The 22,256-nt window shown below is 64.3% G+C and overlaps 1 protein-coding gene across 4 annotated transcripts in view; it reads right to left on the bottom strand.

Moving 5' to 3' along the window:
* Window positions 1-537: 537 nt before the first annotated feature.
* SBF1 (SET binding factor 1) overlaps window positions 538-22,256 on the bottom strand; it is a 64,342-nt gene continuing 42,623 nt past the window's right edge. For 2 of the 4 annotated variants that reach the window (XM_066551096.1, XM_066551097.1), the window contains 33 exons: window positions 21,381-21,458; window positions 20,840-20,953; window positions 19,897-20,025; window positions 18,987-19,085; window positions 17,962-18,166; window positions 17,022-17,134; window positions 16,152-16,301; window positions 15,992-16,060; window positions 15,400-15,558; window positions 14,798-15,057; window positions 14,081-14,253; window positions 13,617-13,690; window positions 13,335-13,530; window positions 12,903-13,030; window positions 12,190-12,365; window positions 10,845-10,984; window positions 10,334-10,541; window positions 9,423-9,619; window positions 8,661-8,798; window positions 7,456-7,551; window positions 7,028-7,105; window positions 6,306-6,490; window positions 5,616-5,792; window positions 5,048-5,149; window positions 4,788-4,973; window positions 4,447-4,573; window positions 4,240-4,370; window positions 3,487-3,720; window positions 3,270-3,380; window positions 2,775-2,986; window positions 2,559-2,646; window positions 2,289-2,420; window positions 538-2,177 (listed from right to left, as the gene is read on the bottom strand). In XM_066551096.1, the coding sequence (XP_066407193.1) occupies window positions 2,079-2,177; window positions 2,289-2,420; window positions 2,559-2,646; window positions 2,775-2,986; window positions 3,270-3,380; window positions 3,487-3,720; window positions 4,240-4,370; window positions 4,447-4,573; window positions 4,788-4,973; window positions 5,048-5,149; window positions 5,616-5,792; window positions 6,306-6,490; window positions 7,028-7,105; window positions 7,456-7,551; window positions 8,661-8,798; window positions 9,423-9,619; window positions 10,334-10,541; window positions 10,845-10,984; window positions 12,190-12,365; window positions 12,903-13,030; window positions 13,335-13,530; window positions 13,617-13,690; window positions 14,081-14,253; window positions 14,798-15,057; window positions 15,400-15,558; window positions 15,992-16,060; window positions 16,152-16,301; window positions 17,022-17,134; window positions 17,962-18,166; window positions 18,987-19,085; window positions 19,897-20,025; window positions 20,840-20,953; window positions 21,381-21,458 (4,764 nt within the window). In that variant the 3' untranslated portion in view covers window positions 538-2,078. The remainder of the gene's footprint in view (window positions 2,178-2,288; window positions 2,421-2,558; window positions 2,647-2,774; window positions 2,987-3,269; window positions 3,381-3,486; window positions 3,721-4,239; window positions 4,371-4,446; window positions 4,574-4,787; window positions 4,974-5,047; window positions 5,150-5,615; window positions 5,793-6,305; window positions 6,491-7,027; window positions 7,106-7,455; window positions 7,552-8,660; window positions 8,799-9,422; window positions 9,620-10,333; window positions 10,542-10,844; window positions 10,985-12,189; window positions 12,366-12,902; window positions 13,031-13,334; window positions 13,531-13,616; window positions 13,691-14,080; window positions 14,254-14,797; window positions 15,058-15,399; window positions 15,559-15,991; window positions 16,061-16,151; window positions 16,302-17,021; window positions 17,135-17,961; window positions 18,167-18,986; window positions 19,086-19,896; window positions 20,026-20,839; window positions 20,954-21,380; window positions 21,459-22,256) is intronic. The other 2 variants (XM_066551098.1, XM_066551099.1) reach the window with 1 other exon arrangement.

Raw genomic sequence — 22,256 nt, 5'->3', positions numbered from 1 at the left:
TTCCAACTATCAATAAAAGCTCAAAATTCACGTGCCAGTGCTGGGTTCCTCCATCCTGCAGGACACACCAAGGGTCTCGAGGGGGCTCTGGGATGGTCGGGGCCAGGAGTGGGGCTGGACTCCTGATGGAATCATGGAATCCCCGAGGCTGGAAAAGCCCTCCCAGTCCCAGCTGTGCCCGACTTGCACCTTGTTTCCAGCCCAGAGCCCTGAGTGCCACCTCCTGGAATTCCTGGGACACCTCCAGGGATGGGCCCAGCCAAGGCCTGAGCCCCTTTCCATGGGGAAATTCCTGCTGATTCCCCCCTGAGGCTGCCCTGGCCCAGCCTGAGGCCGTTCCCTCTGCTCCCGTCGGGTTGGAATGGTGGCAGCCGAGCAGGAGCGGGTGGCACAGAGCGGATCCAGCGTGGAACAAAGGTTCCTGTGCCAGGATCCCCCCTGGAGCTCTGCCCTGTCACACAGGAGCTGAGCCTGTCCTGTGCTGGCCCGAGGCTCTGCCCTGTTTCCCTGTGCTCAGCAAGGCAAAAGGAGCATCTCTCATATTAATTTTTTTATTAAATTCCGTTAGTTTTCTCTTTATAGAATAACCTTTTCCTCTAGGCACAAATACAATACAAGGACTCTGCATGTTTGACACAATGTACAGAAACTTCAATAATCTACAACTGCTCGGGTAAGTTACAAAACCTCCGTGTTACACCTGCACAGCCAGGATGGTACAGAGGAACGGGGCGACTGTACAAAGAGCTCTGCACTGAAATAAAACGCTGGACTTTAAAAACGAGACGGGTGGAGGGGCTGGCGGAGCTGGGGGGGTCAGTCCTGGGGGTGCTGAGGGGTCCCGGGCAGCAGCGGGGCCGCAGTGACCTCATGGTGCCCTCTGGGGTCCCCCCACGCCGAACCCCCAGTTCACACCAGTGCAGGGGCGGGGGGGCTGCAGGAGCCAGTGCGGTACCGAGAGCCACCCCCGGCACTGAGGGGCAGCAGCAGCTGGGACAGGGACAGCGGGGCTGGGACAGGGACAGCGGGACAGGAGCTGCTCCCCTGGGTCCCCCCGGGCTGGGCACAGGCAGAGCACAAAGGGGGCACCCGTGGGGCGCTGGAGGCAGGAGAGCCCTGGGGGGGGGGGGGGGTGTGTGACCTGTGCAAAGGAGACCCTGCAGAGACCAGGTGGCACTCGCAGGGCCACTGCCCCAGCCCTGTCGCAGCCCCGTGTGCCTTCAGCCAGAGGGGACCCTCATCCCGGGGCTGGTTTGGTCCCCACGCCCCGGGAGGGGACAGAGGGGCACCCAGGAGGCCGCAGCATTTGGCATCTCCCGCAGGGAATGTGCCCCCCGGGACAGCCACCTGGAGGTAGAGACTGTCCCAGCCAGGACAGGGACCCCCTGGCCACAGCCCGAGGAGCCTCCTGCCCACTGGGAGCAGAGTGGCCACAGCCACGTCCCCTCCCAGGGACACAGAGCCAGCACCTGCAGCATCTCAACATTCCCATTCCTGTGCACAGCTGGGAGCAGCTCCAGGGTGGGACAGGACACGGGATGGTCCCGGTGCTCCATGCTGTCCCCTGTGCCATCCCCTGAGCTGCAGGGCTCTGTCCCCTCTGCCATCCCCTGAGCTGCAGGTCCCAGCTCCAGCAGGACGGGAGCGGAGCCCAGGACTCGCTCCCGGGCCGAGAGGGGCAGGGCAGGTTCCGGGGGCTCTGGCAGACGTGCAGGGGGGCAGGACGAGGGGCAGGACGAGGGGGCAGCTCTGCCTCCCCCAGCAGTGTGGGGTGGGGGTGTGGGGCGCAGGACCCCCTGCCCAGGGAGCTGGAGCGGGGCTGGGGCACACGGAGGACACGGGGTCACGACACGGCTCAGACGGGGCCGGGGGCGGGACGGGGCCCCCGCCCGCTTCAACGCGAGGAATCCCTCCCTGTGCCACCCCTCCCCGGACACGCCCGTCCTGCCCGGCGGCTGGGAGGAAGGGCCGCTCCTCCTCTCCCTCAGTCCCGGGCTCGGCCTGGAGCCTGGCGCTGCCTCTGCTCCCGCTGCGGGCCCGGCAGCCGTGCCTGGAATTGCGGCTCCGCTGAGCCGGGCTCACGCGTCCGACAGGCAGCTCTGGATGCGGTCGATCCACTGCTGGGCCAGCTGCACGTCCTGGGCGCAGAAATTGTAAACTCTTTTCGTCGTCTTCAGCTGCGGGCAGAGAGAGGAGGGGCTGAGGGCTGCAGCAGGGACAGCTCCGGGGCCGCGGCCGGAGCCCAGAGCGACCGGAGCTGCCCAGCACCAGCCCCTGGGGACACTCACGTCGAAGAAAGCTTTCTCATCCACCGTCTTGGGGGCCCCCATGGTGGGGGTCCCTGGGGTGATGGACTCCACCTCGGCCAGGTCAATGACGCCCTTGCACTCCGTGTCCATCCGGCTGTCGTAGTACCGCAGCTGCAGGAGAGCCACGCTCAGGGCAGGGATGGGATGGGATGGGATGGGATGGGATGGGATGGGATGGGATGGGATGGGATGGGATGGGATGGGATGGGATGGGATGGGATGGGACAGACCCCGGGGCCCACCCAGTACCTGATGTTTGGTTTTATCCAGCACAAACCACCGAGACTTCCAGGGTTTCATGAAGGCGCCTTTCTTGTACAGAGACCCCTCATAGGATCTGCAGGGCAGGAAGGGGCCGGAACAGCGGGGTCAGGGATGGAAGCCCACTGGGACCCATATCCTGCCCCCCGGGAGGGATCCTCCTCCTGCCGTCACCATTGCCAGCCCATTCCCAGCCCCGCCTGCCTGTTCTCGCTCTCGGACATCTGGAACTGGCTGTAGAGGGTGGAGGTGCTGCGGCGGCCGCCTGGCTTCCCGCTGGATGGGGTGGAGGTGCTGCTGGTGTCGCTGTCCAGGCTGAGGTTGAGCGTGGAGCCCACCCCACTCTCCTGCAGGTACACGCCCAGCGAGCGCCGGTGGTGGGACAGCCCCGATGACATCAGCAGGGAGCTGGGGGTCTGCGGGACAGGGACAGCGTGAGGGGGGCTGGGGCTGAGCTCCAGCAGCAGCAGCAGCAGCAGCAGAACCATCACCACAACCACCAGAACCAGCAGCAGCAGCACCCAGAAGCAGCACCAGCCTGCCACGCCCTGTCACACCTCTGTCACAGTCCTGTCACAGCCACTGTCACACCATCACAGCCCCATCACAGCCCTTGCCACAGCTATGCCCACACACTGTCACACCCTGTCACATCCTGTGACAGTGCCTGGCACAGCCCTGTCCCCCCCTGTCACCTACCCTGTTGCCCTCCTGCCGCCCCTCCGTGCGCTGGGACGCTTTCACCTTGTCCCACGTGTCCTTCCAGCGCTCCGGGACCTGCCCCAGCTCCATCTCCAGGTTTTGCAACTCCTGTGGGGGGGATTCCAGCATCAGCCCCGGAGGGGACAAACCCCCTGGGGCCGCCGTCCCTGTGCCAGGGCTCTGCCGGGTGCCATCCCCGGGGCAGGGTGCCCACCTCGAGCAGTTTGGAGATGGCGTCGGGCTCCACGCGGCTGCGGTTGTCGTAGCAGGGCCAGATGATGCGGCGCTTGCTCTGCGGGGCCGCCGTGTCCTGGCGATCCGGCTCCTCCGCCGGCTCCGGCTGCCCCTGCGCCAGCTCCCAGTCATACGGGGGGCCCTCGGACAGCGTCTCCTCCGTGTAATAATCCCACACCTTCAGGTTGGAGATGTTGCTGTACGGCCTCAGCACCTGCGGGAGGGGTGGGGGCAGCTCAGGAAGGGCAGCGGGGCCAGGCTGGACATTCCCGGCCAGACCAAGGGGACAGCGTGTCCACATGGAGAGCTGGGAATGCCCAGCCTGGAGAGGGAAAGGCTCCAGGGAGAGCTTCCAGCACATTCCAGGGCCTGAAGGGGCTCCAGGAGAGCTGCAGAGGGACTGGGGCCAAGGCCTGCAGGGACAGCACCCAGGGAATGGCTCCCAGTGCCAGAGGGCAGCCAGGGATGGGATCTTGGCAATGAGGAATTCCTGGCTGGGCTGGAATTGCCAGAGCAGCTGGGGCTGCCCCTGCATCCCTGGCAGTGCCCCAGGCCAGGCTGGACACTGGGGCTGGAGCAGCCTGGGACAGTGGGAGGTGTCCCTGCCATGGCAGGGCTGGCACTGCAGGGGCTCTGGGGTCCCTTCCCAGGGGACAAATCCCAGCTCCAGCTGCTCCTGCAGGGAGGATCCCAGAGTGCTCCCAGCCCCCCTGCAGGTGCCCCCAGCTCTCACCTCCCCGTCCTCAGGTGCGTACAGGTAGTTGAAGAAGATGGGAGCTTTCTTGTTGAGGCGGTCGATGTAATCCCAGATGGATTTGGAGAACTGCTGGCCCTTCCGCTCGCCCTTCTCCTCGTACAGGAGCCCTGGGGGACAGAGGGGACACCGGGTGTGACGGGGGCAGGGGCAGGTGCCATCCCTGGCCCCGCACGCCGCGCTCACCCAGCTCGATGCGCTCGTAGTCCGAGTCGAGCAGGAATGTCCGGAAGCGGTTGGAAATGTAGTGGTAGCTGAGGAACTTCAGGTAGTACTGGCTGAACTCGAACTCCATGGGGAACTGCAGGTGGATCTGCGGGAGAGCCCCGGGAGGGCTGGGATCAGGCTCACGGGCTGGGCCCTCCCGCCTGGCCCAGGGCACACTCGGGGGTTCCAGTAGGCACTGAGGGGTCCCTCTGGGTGCTGGGGTTCCCACCGGACACTCACAGCCTTGGGGGCACTTGGGGGGCACTCAGGGGTCCCTCCATGTCCCTTGGGGGTCCCGTGGCCCAGGTGCCAGGGCTCACCTGGTGCACACAGTCCAGGAACTGGAGGAAGATGGGGGCGAAGCCGCTGCTCTGCCCCGCCAGGGTCTGGGCGCCGCGGTGGCTGAAGCGGTGGCCGAAGGACAGCCACTCCTTCTCCACCAGCAGCCGGAAGCCCTCCAGCGTCCGGTAGTAGGGGTCGGACAGGAGCTGCACCAGGGACACCACCTGCGGGGACAGGGAGCTCCAGGGGCTGTGGGGGGACAGCCATGGGGCCACCCCAGCCAGCGCCGTGCCCTCACCTGGGTGGTGATGTCCCAGCCGTCCTCCAGACTGACCAGCACGGACGAGCCCGTGTCCAGCAGCTCCACCACCAGCACCGAGATCTGCAGGATCTTGTGGATCTGCCAGGGCAGGGCCAGGAGTGAGGAGGGCACAGGGAGTTCCTGGGCTGGGTGTGGGGGCAGCGTCCCCTTCTCCGGAGTGAGGCCACGCTCGGGGGTCACAGGGGCCACCACCCTGTGCTCGGACACGGCAGCAGCAGCAGGGACAGGGGACCCTCACCCCCTCCAGAGTGGGACCCCTCCCATGGCTCCACACTGGACCAGCCCCCTGGGCTGCTGCCCTGGCTCATCCTGGCACTGCCCTGTCCCAGCCCCTCTGGAGCATCCCGTGGATCCTGCCTGGCATTCCTTGGCTGGCAGCTCTGTCCAGCACCATGGAGCTGAGCTCTGGATTGTCCCACCCTTGTCCCTCACACCCCTCTGCATGTCCGCAGGGTGTGCCAGTGCTGCTCTGCACAGGGCACTGGAGCCCATCCTTGCTCAGAGCCCCCAGGGGAGGGGAGGGCCCTGTCTGTGGGTGCCTGACCTGGGACAGCCACTCCGAGTCCTCCAGAGAGCGCAGGTAGGCCACGCTGGGGTCGCTGGAGGGGCAGCCGGGCACGCAGGCCTTCATCAGCTTCTTGAAGCTGGCCTTGACCTGGCGCACGTCGAACACCTCGATGGGCACCACCTCCCAGTGCTGCAGCGGGTCCGGCTTCACACCCTGCGGGGGACAGCATGGCCTGGGCTGCCCTGGGCTGGCCTGAGCCACTGCCACCATCAGGACCAGGGAATTCTCTGGACTGGAAAAGCCCTTGGAGACCGTGGAGTCCAACTGTTCCCCAGCACTGCCAAGGCCACCACTGACCCTGTCCCCAAGTGCCACATGCACACACATCCTTGAAATCCCTGCAGGGCTGGGCACTCCAAAGCTCCCTGGGCAGCCTGTGCCAAGGCCTGAGCCCCTTTCCATGGGGAAGTTCCTGCTGCTGTCCAACCTCATCTCCCCTGGCCCAGCCTGAGGCCGTTCCCTCTGCTCCTGTCCCTGTTCCCTGGAGCACAGCCCGACCCCCCCGGCTGTGCCCTCCTGGCAGGGACTTGTGCAGAGCCACCAGGGCCCCCTGAGCCTCCTTTGCTCCAGGCTCAGCCCCTGCCCAGCTCCTTTGGCCGCTCCTGGGGCTCCAGCCCCTTCCCAGCTCTGTCCCTCCCCAAGGTGGCGGTGCAGGGTTTGTGTCACCTTCAGCTGGGACTTGTCCCCGATGATGTAGAGCGAGGCGCGGTGCTGCCGCAGGAAGGAGGGCTCGGCGGGGGTCCCGTTGTGCTGTGTCCCCAGCAGGTCCTTCCCCGCCAGGCGGGACCCGATCTCCACGTTCAGGGCGTAGCTGCTCATGCGGCCGCTGGCCCGGATGCTGCCCCACTTCCCTGCGGGACCGGGGCGGGATCAGGGCGGGACCGGGGCTCAGGGGCCGCACAGCCCCACTGTCCCCAGCCGGGGGACCGAGCTGTCCCCGCAGCCCGGCCCGGGGGGCACATGCCAGGGAGGTGCTGGGCACCAGGTTTGCTTTGGCTCCTTCTCCCTCTGGGTGCTGCAGGAATTCCTGCCCGCTGGATTCCGGCCCCGTTGGCTCCGTGTCTCGTCACTGGCACTGTCACACCCCACTCCAGCGTCACCGGGACCTGCCACCTGCACCACGGCCCTGCCCGCTGTGCCACAGCCCTGCCACCAGCTGCGCCCCGCCCCGGCACCGCTGCCCCGCACCGCAGAGCCCAGGAGCCCAAAGCAAACCTGGCGAGGCTGCCCGGTACTTACCGTGCCCGTGGCACACCTGGAGCAGCGGGGGCTCGGGGGTTACTGGGGTTACTGGGCATTAGTGGTGAGGGGCAGGGAGGGAGAGAGTGGGTGAGTGGGGGTCAGTCACAGGGGTCAGTCACACCCGGCCGGCTCGGGCGCGTCCGTACCTCGGGGCGTCTCGCGGCCCTTCGGCGACGCGCACTTGGGGGTGGACAGGGTGATGACCCTGGCTCTGTGACCCAGCCCTGGGGGCACAGGATGAAAGTGACCTCAGCAAGGGACACAGAGTCATGGACAGGGAATGGGATGGAGGCAATGGCACCGGGGCTGTGGGAGAGCCCTCCCTCCCTCCCTGCAGCTGCAGCTCAAGGGAGCACCTCCTCTTCCCAAGGAATCACCTGCTCTTCCCAAGGAATCACCTGCTCTGCCCAGGAATCACCTCCTCTTCCCAAGGAATCACCTGCTCTTCCCCGGGGATCACCTGCTCTCCCAGGGGATCACCTGCTCCCCCCAGAGAAGCATCTACTCTACGAGAGCTGCCCGGGGCTGGGGGTCTCGGCGAGGCCCCCAGGCAGCGCCCCCGCCCCGTCCTCACCTCCGCGGCTCAAAGTCCCAGGCCCTTCGTCCTTCCCTCCCATCACCTGCTTCATGAGCGATCCCAGCTTAGGCTGCTGCCTCTTGTCGGAGAAATCTGCAGCACCAAGAGAAGGTCAGCTCCCGAGGCCCTGCCCAGCTCCCGAGGCCCTGCTGGAGCCGGGCAGGGCCGGGAGGAAGCGGCAGCAAGCAGAGCCCTGGGATGCAGAGCCAGCGCAGGAAGCACCATCCAGCTGGAGCCACGGAAAACCAGTGCCCGGGGCAGCCCTGGAGGAGGGGGCTCGGCCCCCAGCCCACCCACAGGGTGGGGTCACCCCGCGCCAGCCCTGCCAGGTCACCTGTGCCACCCTCAGAGCCAGGCTGAGCCCCCGCGCTCTGAACACATCCCTTTGCACTGGGGAAAGGCCTCGGAGGGGCTCTGGGAAGTTCTCTGCCTTCAGGATCAGGGAGCCCCCCTGGGCTTCCCAGGGCCCCCAGCCCCTGATGTGTCCACAGTGATGATGGGTGGGGTGACGGGACAGCATGGATGGCACTGGGACAGCATGGATGGCACTGGGACAGGACGGATGGCACTGGGACAGCAAGGATGGCACTGGGACAGCAAGGATGGCACTGGGACAGCATGGGTGGCACTGGGACAGCAAGGATGGCACTGGGACAGGACGGATGGCACTGGGACAGCAAGGATGGCACTGGGACAGCATGGATGGCACCAGAGTTTGGCAGGGTGGGATGGAGCTCTGCCCTGCAGGAAGGGCGAGCTGGGAAAGGACATTTGGGATGGGACAGCTGGGAAGGTCTGGCTGGGAAGGGACAGCTGGGCACAGACTTACCAGGGGTCCCCAGACCGACCCCAGCACCACGCATGGGGGACACACAGTGCTGAGATCCTGGTGGGAAGGGTCTGTCCCCACTGGCCCCCAGAAAGTGCCCAGATCCCAGCACAGGCTTTGGCTCCCAGTGCTCCCAGCTCAGGGACACTGTGCTTCCCAAAACCCCCAGGGTTCCCGGTGCTCCCAGCTCCAAGGACACCGGATGTCCCAAAGCCCATCCCCACCCGCAGCCAGGGAGACCCAGCTGGAGCTGGGAGCTCTGGAGAGGCGGCGCTGCCTCCTGGGATGTGGGAGAGCAGATCCCTTGGGATGCAGAGCAGGAGCCAGGGCTGGCAGGAGCCCACCTGTCCCCCTCCCTTGTGCCCCCCCTCACCTGCACTGCTCATGTGAGCCGAGGTGAAGCCGCTGAGGGTGTTGCGCCCACCGGCGTCCGAGTAGTGGGGCATGGAATTGATGACGGCCTGCAGGTACTTCTCCTGCTCCAGGCTCGTGGAGTCCGCCTGCGAGGGGCCTGCAGGGGACACCAGCGTCACCTGGGTACCCCCAGGATGTCACTATCCAGAACCAGACGACCTCTGAGGGTAACCACCCAGAGCTGGGAGACCCCCGAGTGTCACCGCCCGGAGCTGGGGACACCCCCAGGTATCACTGCACCAAGCTAGGGAGACACCTGAGTGTCACCTCCCAGAGCCAGGGGACTCCCAGACACACCACACAGAGCTGGAGACCCCAAAGTGTCACTGCCTGGATCACGCAGACCCCCAGGTATCACTGCCTCAAGCCAGGAAGACCCCTGAGTGTCACCACCCCAGAGCCAGGGGACAGCTCAGTGTCACCCCAGAGCCAGAGACCTGAAAGCATCACCACCCTGAGGCAGGGGACCCCTGAGTGTCACCACCCTGAGGCAGGGGACCCCTGAGTGTCACCACCCTGAGGCAGGGGACCCCTGAGTGTCACTGCCCTGAGGCAGGGGACCCCTGAGTGTCACTGCCCTGAGGCAGGGGACCCCTGAGTGTCACCGCCCTGAGCCAGGGGACCCCTGAGTGTCACCGCCCCAACCCCCAAGTGTCACCGCCCGGAGCCAGGGGCGATCCCATGGCCCCAGCCCCCGTTCCAGCCAGGGTGGGAGGGTCACCTGGGGTCGGGGCGTTCTGGGACTTGAAGAGGCCGACGACGCCCTTGCCGTGGAGGCCCCCGGAGCGCAGGAGCACGGCCTTGGTGCGGGAGTTCCTCCAGCACACCACGGGGAAGCGGCTCTGGCGGTAGCAGCGCGAGATCCGCTGGATGGTGTTGTCCTGGATGCTCTGTGGCACGATCAGCAGCCCGGGGTAGCTGTGGACACAAACCCCGCGATGGCACGGCTCTCCTGAGCTGCTCTCCTTAGTGCTTTCGTTAATCCCGAGCTCCACTTGGAGCCAGCACTGATCACCCTTCTCCACACACCTGACTGCTCCTCAGATCATTAAATCACAACTCCGAGTTGGGTAAAACCAACCCTGACAAGCTGCACTCAACAAACCCTGAGGGAGTTAAAGGCTGGACACCTGGGAGCCAGAATTCATGGCCCTCCAAGGACACAGTGGAGTGACCAGGACTCATGGTCATCCAAGGACACGATGGAGTGACCAGGACTCATGGCCATCCAAAGACACAATGGAGTGACCAGGATTTATGGTCATCCAAGGACACGTAGGAGTAAATGAAGACAAAGGAAACACTAACAAAGACACTTCAGTCTTAGTGCTGGAAACTCCTCATGTGGGAAAAACATGATAAAACATTGGAAAATTCAGACTAATCATGAGAAGCGAGAAATCAATAATCAATAGAGGGCAGAACAGCGATTAATGAAGAGGATTGAGCAATTCAGAACCAATGAACATCGGCTGAAAATGTATCAATAAGTGAGACAGTCATGGGGGGTTCAGGCTGGGAGCAGGTTGGCCAAGGACAAAGCCACGATGGCACCATTTTTATTGGCGCCGGTGGCTCTATTTTTATTGGTCCCAGTGACACCAGCAGGGGCCCGTGCCCGGGCGGGCTCACCTGCGGCAGATGGCGTACATGCGGTTGACGGTGGAGATGCGGAAGGGCTCGTTCTTGGAGCGGGTCAGGCTGCTGCTCAGCGTGCCCAGCCCCAGGCGCTGGTAGTCCCGGCAGCAGGCGCGCTCCACCACGTGCGTCATGGTCATCTTCTCCGACGGCCTCATGGTGCTGCTGGGCGTCAGGGTGCTCCTGTCCAGCTCCTCGGACACTGCGGGGACACGGCGGGGCTGGGACGCCTCGGGGCACACACGGTGTCCCAGAGCAGCAGGAGGAGGTGGATTGGTTGGAGCAATGTCCCACACCCTGCTGCTGTCACCCGCCAGCCCCAGGAGATTCTCCAGCCAGCCCAAGACCTCTCTCCGTGCTGGGCTCTCTGCCTGGCCACCAGCAGCAGCCAAGGGCCGGGGCAGCACCGGGAACCGGGAGATGCTCCCATGCTGCTCCCACCGCAGGGACTCCGGGTCTTCTCCCAGGTGCCGCTGCTCCCTGCCTCCCCGGGGACATTCCCCACCTGAGATCTCGTCCTCGTTGTCCTCGGGAAAGTGCTGGCTGCCCCGCTGCTCCCAGGCTGGAGGCGTGTACTTCTTGCGGGTCACGTACTGCCGGCCGATCGTCCTCTTGGCGTTCTTCACCAGGTTCTTGGACAGCGTCCTGGGCACACGGGCAAGGACACAGAGGGACAATGCTGTCACCCAGGCAGCCAGAGCCAGGAGCAGCCCTCAGCCCTGGTGCTCACTGTCACACGGGAGGGGACGGACGTGTCACCTGTCAGCTACTCGGCCCTGCAGGAGCCACAGCTCCTGCCATTCCCAAGGGATTTGAGGAGCTGGGGAGATGGGATGGGGCATTGCCCCAACCTCTGGACCAGAGCTGCCACAGGCTGAGCTCTGGCTCATCCCAGGGGAGGCTCCAAATCACAGCAAGGGACAGGGATCCAGCACAGGGACCTGGGCCTATCCCCCCTACCAGGGGATCCATGGCAGGGCCATTGCCAGCCAAGTCTGGGCTCAGGGCTGCAGCCAGTGCTGCAGGACAATGTCCCCAGGTCACCCAGCACCGCATCCCTAAGTCACCCAGCACTGCAGGACCATGTCCCCAAGTCACCCAGTACTGCATCCCTGAGACACCTTGTGCAAAATCAGTGTCCTCGAGTCACCCAGTGCAGGAATAATGTGTCCTCAAGTCACCCAGCACTGCAGGACAATGTGCCTGAGTCACCCAGCACTGCAGGGCCATGTCCCCAGGTCACCCAGCACTGCAGCACTGTGTCCCTGGGCCACCCAGGCCACTGGAACCCCTCCTGTGGGACACCTCCTCAGGCAGGGGATGCCACTGCAACAAACTCCCACTTTGCAGTGTGACCTGTCCTTCCCAGTGTGACTGTGTGGGGCTGGGGACACTGCAGGACAGGGGACATCTACAGCTCTTTGGGCTCCACAGCTCCCTGACCGGAGGGGACAGCTGAGGGTCGGGCTGTGCTGCCAGGGAACAGCGACAGGAGGAGAGGGAACAGCCTCAGGGTGGATATTGGGGAAACTCCTCCTGGAAAGGGCTATGCAGTCCTGGCACAGGGAGGGGGTCCCTATCCCTGGAGGGGTTTAAGAGCTGTGTGGATGTGGCACTTGGGGACATGGGCAGTGCTGGGAATGGCTGCAGTCATTGTCCCACAGGGCCTTTCCAAGCCTAAGGATTCTCTGATCTCCAGCGACGCAAACGCTGCACCAGGATGGGTCTGAGCAAGGAGGGCTCAGCTCCCCGTGTCCCCTTCCTGGTGGCTCTGCCGGAGCAGGGACAGGAGGGGGAGTCCCAGAGGAGGAGGCACATCCAGGTGTGATCCCCTCTCCTGGCACAGGTACCTGAGTGAGGGGTTCTTCTCCTTGGCCTTGGGCTGCATGGCCTGCTTGGGGGACTGGCCCACGGTGAAGGCGAAGGTGCCGCGCACGTGCTGGGGGTAGCGCAGCTTGTGCAGGTGCTTCCGGAAGATCTCGGCGCTGTCCGAGGCCACCTCCTCGTCAAAGGCAATCTTCAGCAGCTGGGGAGGCACAGGTCAAGGATGATAGTGGGGTCAGGCCAGGGACAGCCCTTCCCATGGATCAGGGCAGAGCTCGGACCCGCCCAGGAGCACCATGGGCACAGGCTGGACTGAGAGGCTGCCCTGCCTCTCCCTGGATTCCCATTCCCTTTCCCCTGCCCCATTCCCTTTCCCCTCTCCCACGCCCTTTCCCCTGCCCCATTCCCTTTCCCCTCTCCCATTCCCTTTTCCCTCTCCCATTCCCTTTCCCCTGTCCCATTCCCTTTCCCCTGTCCCATTCCCTTTCCCCTGCCCCATTCCCTCTCCCCTGTCCCATTCCCTTTCCCCTGTCCCATTCCCTTTCCCCTGTCCCATTCCCTCTCCCCTGTCCCATTCCCTTTCCCCTGTCCCATTCCCTTTCCCCTGTCCCATTCCCTTTCCCCTGCCCCATTCCCTTTCCCCTGCCCCATTCCCTTTCCTGCTGGACTCCCCACTCCTGTTCCTGGGTGTCCCTGTGCACAGCAGGTTTGGGAGCTCTCTCCCAGCACGGGGTCCCACCTGGAATGTGCAGGAGCGCAGCTGCAATCCCTCCTGGATGAACTGATCCGCCTGAGCCTGGATACTGATCTTCTTCTCTTTGGTCAGCGAGGCGATGGGGAAGGACCGGATCACCACCTGCTCCCCCACTGGACATGGGACAGGAAGGGGTCAGTTCATCCCTGCCTCGGCCCCGGGCAGGGCCAGGCCACCCCAGGCCACCTCTAGTATCTGTCCCACCACAGACATGGGTCCATGGGACACAGTGGCCAGAAACAACCAACCCCTGCTCCCCAGGGATCACTGACCAACCAACCCCTTGACCTGCAGGGATCACTGACCAGCCCCCTGCTCCCTAAGCATCTCCAGCCAGCCCTCTGATCCCCAGGGATCCCCAACCCTCTCCCCTACCCCCCGAGACGTCCCCCCTCTCCCAGGGCCGCAGCCCCTCACCCAGGGGGTCGGTGGGGGTTCCCTTGAAGATGATCCTGTAGGTGGTGAGGAACACGGCTCCCTCTGCGGGGAGCAGGGGGGGCCCCCCGATGCTGCCCCCGGCCCCCTCCTCGCGCCCGTCCGGCATCAGGTACACGCGGAGCCCCTCCATCACACACTCCTCCCCCAGCAGCAGGTTGGGCCGCAGCAGCTTTGGCTGGGGGAACAACGGGGGGCTCAGGCCCGGGGGAAGGGTCTCACAGCCCCCCTGGCTCTGCTCCCAGCCCAGCAGGGCATCCCTACCTTCTGGATGGGAGGAAGCCTCTTGCTCTCCCTGTGCACGGCGTCCAGGGTCTCAATGTGCATCTGCACGATGTCTGTGGGACAGGGGGTGAGCCCTGCCCTGCCCGAATTCCACCCTGTCCCTGCCCAAATCCCACCTGACCTGATCGAATCCCACCTGACCTGCCTGAATCCCACCCTGTCCTGCCTGAATCCCACCTTGTCTGTCCTGCCTGAATCCCAGCCTGTGTCCCTGCCCAAATCCCACCTACGCTGCTGGAATTCCACCCTGTCCCTGCCCAAATCCCATCCTATCTTACCCAAATTCTGCCCTCCCTTACCTGAATCCCACCCTGCCCAAATCCTACCTGCCCTATCCAAATCCTGCCCTGCCCCGCTCAAACCCCACCCTGCCTTTCCCAAATCCCGCCCTGCCCTCTCCCGCTGTTCCTGCGGGATCCCCGTGGCCACCCCAGTGTCCTCACCCGGGATCATGACGTGCAGCCCCTTGAGGTGCTCGTTGGTGACGCCGCTCTCGGTGCACACCTTGTCCACGAAGCGGTTGATGAACCTCACCACGGAGTTGGCCACGTCTGAGCTCTCGGCGTCCTCGAAGCCACTCTCAGTGTCGTAGCTCTCGGCCACGCTGCCCGCGATGCTTCCCGAGGGAAACGGGGAAGGGTCAGCCCAGGACAGCCCCGGCCAGGGGCCACTCCCTGCACGGACCCGGGAGAGCTCCCACTCCTCATATGGTCCCAGGAGAGCTCCCAGTGCTGATACAGACCCAGGAGAGCTCCCACTCCTCACAGGAGCACACAAGAGTTCCTACTCCTGATATGATCCCAGGAGAGCTCCCACTCCTCATAGGAGCACGGGAGAGTTCCTACTCCTGATTTGATCCCAGGAGAGCTCCCACTCCTGACAGAGATCCTGGAAAGCTCCCTCCCACTCCTGACAAGAGTCCAAGACTGTTCCCACTCCCAGCATGGACCCAGCAGAGCTCCCACTCCCAGAAACCCCCTTGGGCACCACAGTCCGCCTCAATCCTGACATAACCCTGGAATCCCAGCATGGCTGGGATTGGAAAGAACCCTCACAGGGGTCCAACCCCCCCCACTGAGCAGGGAGATCTTTCCCTGACAGCAGCCCGGCCCACCCCAGGAGCTGTGTCCCAGCTCGGGTCACGCCGGTGTCCCCAGCACCTGTTGGTGACGAAGCTGTTGCTGACGCTCTCCACGTCGCCCAGGCCGGAGCTGCGCAGCAGGCGGTTCTTGCTGGTGTCCAGGGGCAGCAGCAGGTAGCTCATCCTGTTGGCGTAGTGGATGGCCTGGCTGAACACCGTGCTCTCCTCCTTCTGGATCAGCTCTTGCTGCTTCTCCCGGCTCATGGTGGGCCACAGCCGCAGCTGCTCCGACGCGATCTCCAGCGCCGACTTGGCCTCCTGCGGCTCCTCCGCGCTCTCCTGGGGCAGGGGGAAGGGATGGGGCTGTCTGCATGGACAGACCCACAGGGATCTCCCAGAACTGGGGTGCAGCCCCTCGTCCTCAGCTGAGCAGGGTGCCCAGAACAGGCAGCTGGGCTGGGATTGCCAGAGCAGCTGGGGCTGCCCCTGCATCCCTGGCAGTGCCCCAGGCCAGGCTGGACACTGGGGCTGGAGCAGCCTGGGACAGTGGGAGGTGTCCCTGCTATGGCAGGGCTGGCACTGGAGGGGCTCTGGGGTTCCCATCCAACCCATCCCATGATTCTATAACTCCATGATGAGCCCCAGCCCTTTGGGAAGAGCTCTCCTGGGCCACCCTCCCACCTGCTCTGTGTGGTTCTCCTCGGCACTGTCCAGGTAGAGGGCCCGGATGTGGTTCTGGACGTCACAGTAGAACATGGCCTCCCAGAACTGGATGTTGGTCCACACCACGTGCTCCTGCACGCAGCTGTAGGCAAACTGGGTGATGCCAGGGCTCAGTTTCTGTGGAAGGAGGTGGAAAAGATCCATCTGCACAGAGCCTTTGTGCCAAACTTTCCACTCAGGTGTCCCTGCTCCTCCAACTGACCACTGGGAAAGCCCTAGGCAGGCAGCAGGGATGTCTGCACCAGAGCTCCTCCAGCATTCCCTGAAAATTCTCTTGCTCAGAGCCCACCCAGAGCCCAGAGGCTCAGCCCAGCCCAGCCTGGCCATGGGATCAAGCTGGCATTCCAGAGCAAGCCCCTTCCCACAGGTGTTCCAGCCTCCCTGGGAGCCTCGGGCCAGTCTGGGCCGGGTGGAACATTCTGGGCAGGAGCCATAGGCTGACAAGCCCTGAGGGGACACCCCCCTGCAGCCTCTGTCTGCCACCTCTGGGGGCTGGCAGCCTCTGGGGGGATCCTGAGGGCTCCGGGGCAGGGACACTGCGGTCACTCACCCTGCAGAAGGCAGTGACCAGCGGCAGCAGGGCGGCAGCGATGCCGTGCTCGTCCATGGCCGTGCAGTCCTGGGGAAGGAGCAGGGGTGACCAGGGGACACTCCAAGGCCAACCCCTGCCGTGTCCCACGGGAAGAAGGAGCCCCCCAGCCCTGCCCTACCTGGAGGCAGCAGTTCATCATGCGGATGACGAAGTCGAACTGCTGGTGGTCCAGCACGGCGCGGTTCTGCTGCACGTGCAGGTGCAGCTCCTGGGTCAGGCAGTGCCGGGCGGCCCGGCCCTTCATGGCGCGCAGCACGGCCGGGAACAGCTGTGGGAACGGGGATTGTGGGCTGGGATGGGCCTGGACAGCCCTGCTCCCACACCAGTGTCAGGGGATGCACTCGGACACGGAGACAAAGCAGGGCACGATCCCAGCTGAGGCTGGCAGGACATGGCCATGGAGGAGGGGGAGGAGCCCAGGGGCACCGGGACATGGAGTTGGGCTGGTGTGGAGCCACCAGCCAAAATCCCAGGAACACCAGGAGGGGGACAAGTCACAGGTCAGTAGTGGCCACAGTAGTGCTGGGGAATGGTGGGACTTGATGGTACCAGAGGGATTTCCAATCCAAATGGCTCCATGGCCTGTTACTGAGGTGGGAGTGGGGCCCTGCTCCCAGGGAACAGGGACAGGAGGACATGGAACAGATTCAAGCTAGGCCAGGGAAGGCTCAGGGGGGACATCAGCAGGAATTTCCCCATGGAGAGGGTGGTCAGGCACTGGCACAGCTGCCCAGGGAGGTTTGGAGTGCCCGTCCCTGCAGGGATTTCAAGGATGTGTGGATGTGGCACTTGGGGACAGGGTCAGCGGTGGCCTTGGCAGTGCTGGGGATGGTTGGACCCAATGGGCTCAGAGGGATTTTCTAACCTCAGTAACTCTGTGATTCCACAACTTTTTGACCTCAAGCCAATCAGCAGGACGTGGGCACAGGACAGGGAACGTCCTCTCCATCCACAGAGGACACCAACCCCCATCCCCAGCCTCTCTCACCTTTTTGGCCTCCAGCATCTTGTTCTCGAAGACGTAGGAGATGCAGTTCCTGACCACCTCCAGGCGCCGGGCGCTGTTGGCCAGGGCGTTCCCGTTGCGCTCCAGGATGGCAGCTGGATGGGAGAGATCCTGTCAGTCTGGGTGGGGTGGGGCTGGCACCCAGGGGGGACACTGTGTCCCCCTGCTCCAAGTGACCACGGGGCCTTCAGGGGCTCCCTGGGGAGCCGAGAACCCCAAGGGGGTTGGAGCTGCTGCTTCTCCATGTTTTACTCCTGTGGTGTGACCCAGAACAGGGTCCTCCTGTGCCCCACATACCCATGGGGTGTCCCAAGAGCACCAACAGCCCCCCAAAGCAGGGTCCCCTGTGCCCCACACACCAATGGGGGTCTCAAGAGCACCAATGGCCTCCAGCAGCTCCCAGGACAGGGCCCTGTGCCCTACAAACCAATGGGGATCCCAAGAGCACCATGGCTTCCAGCAACCCCCCAAAGCAGGGTCCCCTGTGCCCCACACACCAATGGGGGTCTCAAGAACACCAATGGCCTCCAGCAGCTCCAAGGACAGGATCCCCAGTGCCCCACACACCAATGGGGGTCCTGAGGGCACCATGGCCTCCCACAGCCCCTCAAAGCAGGGTCCCCCCATGCTCCACATACCGATGGGGGGTCCCGAGGGCACCTTGGCTTCCAGCAGCCCCCCAAAGCAGGGTCCCCTGTGCCCCACACACCGATGGGGGGTCCTGAGGGCACCATGGCCTCCCACAGCCCCCCAAAGCAGGGTCCCCTGTGCCCCACACACCGATGGGGGGTCCCGAGGGCACCTTGGCTTCCAGCAGCCCCCCAAAGCAGGGTCCCCTGTGCCCCACAAACCAGTGGGGGTCCTGAGGGCACCATGGCCTCCCACAGCCCCCCAGAACAGGGTCCCCCCATGCCCCACACACCGATGGGGGGTCCCGAGGGCACCATGCACTTTTTCTCAGCCTTGACGGCGGGCGGGGCTGTCTGCAGCTTGGCCGTGGCCTGGTCGATGATCCACTGCACGGTGCCCTCGTCCAGGTGTGGGAAGGGCTTCTGGTGCAGGCGCAGGTGGCAGCCCTCCGTGGGCTTCTGCACCTTGTGCATGGTCACGGCAGGGTACGGGTTCTCCTGCGTGGGGAGAGCTCCTGCTCAGCCCTGAGGTCACCCACAGCGTGTCCCCTCCTGGAGAGGAGCCCCCAGCCCCCCGCTCTGCTCCCAGCTGGAATCTGCAGGCCCCAGGATGTGCTCCCCCAATCCCCTCTCGGACAGGAGCCCCCAGCCCCCCGCTCTGCTCCCAGCTGGAATCTGCAGGCCCCAGGATGTGCTCCCCCAATCCCCTCCCGGACAGGAGCCCCCAGCCCCCCGCTCTGCTCCCAGCTGGAATCTGCAGGCCCCAGGATGTGCTCCCCCAGTCCCCAGGGATGCACGGCTGTGGCACGGCCGTGAGCCAAGTGCCAGCAGGAGCTCCATCCCAGCCAGCTGAGGCTCCCAGGGGGCTCTCCTGCCTTCAGGTCTGCTGGGCCAGGGAGGCTCAGGTTGGACATCAGCAGGAATTTCCTCCTGGAAAGGGGGGTCAGGCCTTGGAAGGGGCTGCCCAGTCCCCACCCTCAGAGGTGTCCAAGGAATTCCCAGAGGTGGCACTCAGGGCTCTGGGCTGGGGACAAGGTGGGCATTGGGCACAGCTTGGACTGCATAGCCATGGGGGTCTTTTCCAACCTCTGTGATTCTGGGATTCTATGATCCTATAAAACCAGGGAATCCCACTCCCAGGACCTCTGGGCACACGAGGATGTGCATCATCACGCATGACAGCACAAGGAGGGACAGGATCTGTCACCACGAGCTTATGGAGGGAGGACAGAGTGACCAGGACTGACTGCACCCAGGCTCTCCCTGCCCCACATCCCCCAGTATATCCCCACTCCTGCCCAGGGGCTCCAGGACTCACATTTTTGTAGAGTTTCTCTGCCAGCTCCTTGATGTGCCTCAGGATTTTCTGCTTGTTCCCCTCTTCCGCCTTCATGCGCTTCACGTCGTAGGCCACAAGCTGGGGAGGACAGGACAGGAGTGACAGGGGCAGCTCCAGGGCCTCTCCCAAAGCTGGGGCCATGAAGGTCCTGCTCAGGCCATGGCAGATCCCGCTCAGGCCCCACAGATCCCGCTCAGGCCATGGCAGATCCCGCTCAGACCATGGCAGATCCTGCTCAGACCCCACAGATCCCGCTCGGGCCATGGCAGATCCCGCTCAGACCATGGCAGATCCCGCTCAGACCATGGCAGATCCCGTTCAGCCCCTGCAGATCCCGCTCAGCCCCACAGATCCCGCTCAGACCCCACAGATCCCGCTCAGACCATGGCAGATCCTGCTCAGGCCATGGCAGATCCCGCTCAGGCCCCACAGATCCCGCTCAGGCCATGGCAGATCCTGCTCAGACCATGGCAGATCCCGCTCAGCCCCACAGATCCCGCTCAGACCCCACAGATCCCGCTCAGCCCCGCAGACCCCGCTCAGCCCCTGCAGATCCTGCTCAGGCCCCACAGATCCCACTCAGACCCCACAGATCCCGCTCAGGCCCCACAGATCCCACTCAGACCCACAGATCCCACTCAGACCCCACAGATCCCGCTCAGCCCCTGCAGATCCCGCTCAGGCCCCACAGATCCCACTCAGACCCACAGATCCCACTCAGACCCCACAGATCCTGCTCAGGCCCCACAGATCCCACTCAGACCCCACAGATCCCGCTCAGCCCCAGCAGATTCCGCTCAGCCCCTGCAGATCCCGCTCAGACCCCACAGATCCCGCTCAGCCCCGCAGACCCCGGGGTGTGGGAAGGGGAGCTGCCCCAAGGCCCCACCTCGTCGAAGAGGTCGATGGGGCGGTAGGGAGCCCCGCGCTCGGTGACAAAGCCAGCGAAGGCCATCCCCTCCAGCACCTTGGTGAGGAAATCGTCCTCCGTGAGCCCCCGCTGGCCCAGGAACGCCGCCTGCCAAGGGAACAGCAGGGCCATCAGCAGAGTGGGTGACACCAAGCCTTGGGTGGGCACCTGGGTGGCACTGGGACAGTGCCACCTCCTTCCTCAGGGACAGGGTTGGCATGGAAACCTGAGCCTCTGGCCCATGGCAGCAGGACAAGGGGCAAGGGAAGGACTCTGGTGTCACCTTGGCATGCAGAGGCAGGACACAGGGACACAGGGCCAGAAGGACTCTGGGACATAGGGGCACAAGGATACAGGGACACAGGGATATAGGGACAGAGGGACACAGGAATACAGGGACAGAGGGATACAGGGACACAGAGGCATAGGGACACAGGGATACAAGGCCAGAAGGACTCAGGGACACAGGGACAGAGAGGCACAGGAACACAAGGCCAGAGTGACTCAGGGACACAAGGCCAGAGTGACTCAGGGACACAAGGCCAGAGCAACTCAGGGACACAAAGTCAGAGGAACTCAGGGACACAGGGCCAGAGGGACTCAGGAACACAAGGCCAGAGGGGCACAGGAACACAAGGCCAGAGGGACTCAGGGCCAGAGAACTGCAGGTGGTCCCTCAGCAGTGCCAAGATCTCCCAAAACGCCCAGCTGCAGGCCGGGGCTCCCTCCTGGCTGAGTTCTGCAGGAACACCCAGGCAGGGAAGCGCTCCTGCCCTGGGAGACCTCGGCACACTCAAGGACAAACACGGGATGCAGGTGGGCTGGCAGGGACGCTGGGGAGGTCACTGTCTGGAAAGGCAGGGCTGTTTCCTGGACTCAGCTGTCCCAGCCTGGCTCAGCCTGGCCCCGAGGAGGCCCTCACCTTGTGGAAGCGGATGACGGGCTCGGGGTGGATGCGGATGATGTGCAGGCACCAGCGGTAGCCCTGCAGCAGCTGAGCAAACAGGCGCAGGAACACGGCCCGGATCTCCTTGTCCTGCAACAGGGAAGCACAGCCCGGGCCGGTGGGGCTCAGGGGATGGACGGGGCAGCTCCTGGGGCAGGGATTTCCCCCCAGCACGGGATCAACCCCGGGGTGAGGGCAGGGAATGCGTCTGAGCTTCCAGGAAAAGGGGCATGGGATTCACTGCTCTGCCCCCCAGAGCTGCACAGGGAGGAGAGGAACTCTCCAGCTCTGGGAATGCTGCAAGCCCAAACATTCTCTGTCTGCTCCAGCCTGGCTGTGAATCTGGAGCCCATGGCACTGCAGGATCCAGCCATGGCTTGGAGCAGTGGCTCAGATGGACACGGGGCTGGAATGGTGTGTGAGAGCCAGGATGGCCCTGGGGAACAGCCCCTCACCCAGGGACCCTCTCCTCCTGCCCAGCCCCTCACCCAGGGTGCTTCTCCCTCCCACCACTCACCTGCATCTTGAGGGAAGAGGCGGAAATGGTGGAAGGGGGGAAGGCGAGGTCGGCCACCTCCAGCTCTGGGTCCAGGACCTGTCCAGGGAGGACACTCAGCTCAGGCCCCATCCTGGCTGGAGAAGCCAAGGGCATTTCCCCAGAGACCCCACAGCCCCTTTGGAAATGCTCTGAGGGGCCTGGAGGCAAACCATGGGGGATCAGGAATGCTCTGTTGGGCCTGACCCTGCCTTGGGAAGCACAGCTGGCACTGGGATCCCAGGGAAGACCTTCACCCCCCACTGCCCCCAGGAGGAGCAGGAGCTGCTCCAGCAGTGCCTTGGGAACGCAGGAGCAGCCAGGCCACAGCTGCTTCCTGCCCTGGGCAGGGAGCCAGCACCACATTCCCAGAAACCTCTGCCAAAGGAACCCCCCCGGCACTGCAGGACATCAGAGGGCACTGGACTGGGAATGGCCACTGGGACAGGGGCAGCAGCACCCCAGGGCAGGAATCACAGAGGAAGGAACCCCTGCTGCTCCACTCCCAGCTCCCATGGAAATGTGTGCCATTCCCAGGGCGTTGGCCAGAGGCCATTGGATCAGGAATGGTCCCTGTGACAGGACCCCAAAGGCATGGGCAGGACCCCAAAGGTGTGGATATGACCCCAAAGGCATGGGCAGGACCCCAAAGGCATGGACAGGATCCCAGGGCATGGACAGGATCCCAGGGCATGGACAGGATCCCAAAGGCATGGGCAGGACCCCAAAGGCATGGACAGGATCCCAGGGCATGGACAGGATCCCAGGGCATGGACAGGATCCCAAAGGCATGGGCAGGACCCCAAAGGCATGGACAGGATCCCAGGGCATGGACAGGATCCCAAGGCATGGGCAGGA

The sequence above is a fragment of the Molothrus aeneus genome, chromosome 5 (assembly GCF_037042795.1).
Source record: "Molothrus aeneus isolate 106 chromosome 5, BPBGC_Maene_1.0, whole genome shotgun sequence".
Classification (NCBI taxonomy): domain Eukaryota; kingdom Metazoa; phylum Chordata; class Aves; order Passeriformes; family Icteridae; genus Molothrus; species Molothrus aeneus.
The sequence above is the reverse complement of the archived record's forward strand: the minus strand, read 5'-3'. Positions and strand labels throughout refer to the sequence as shown.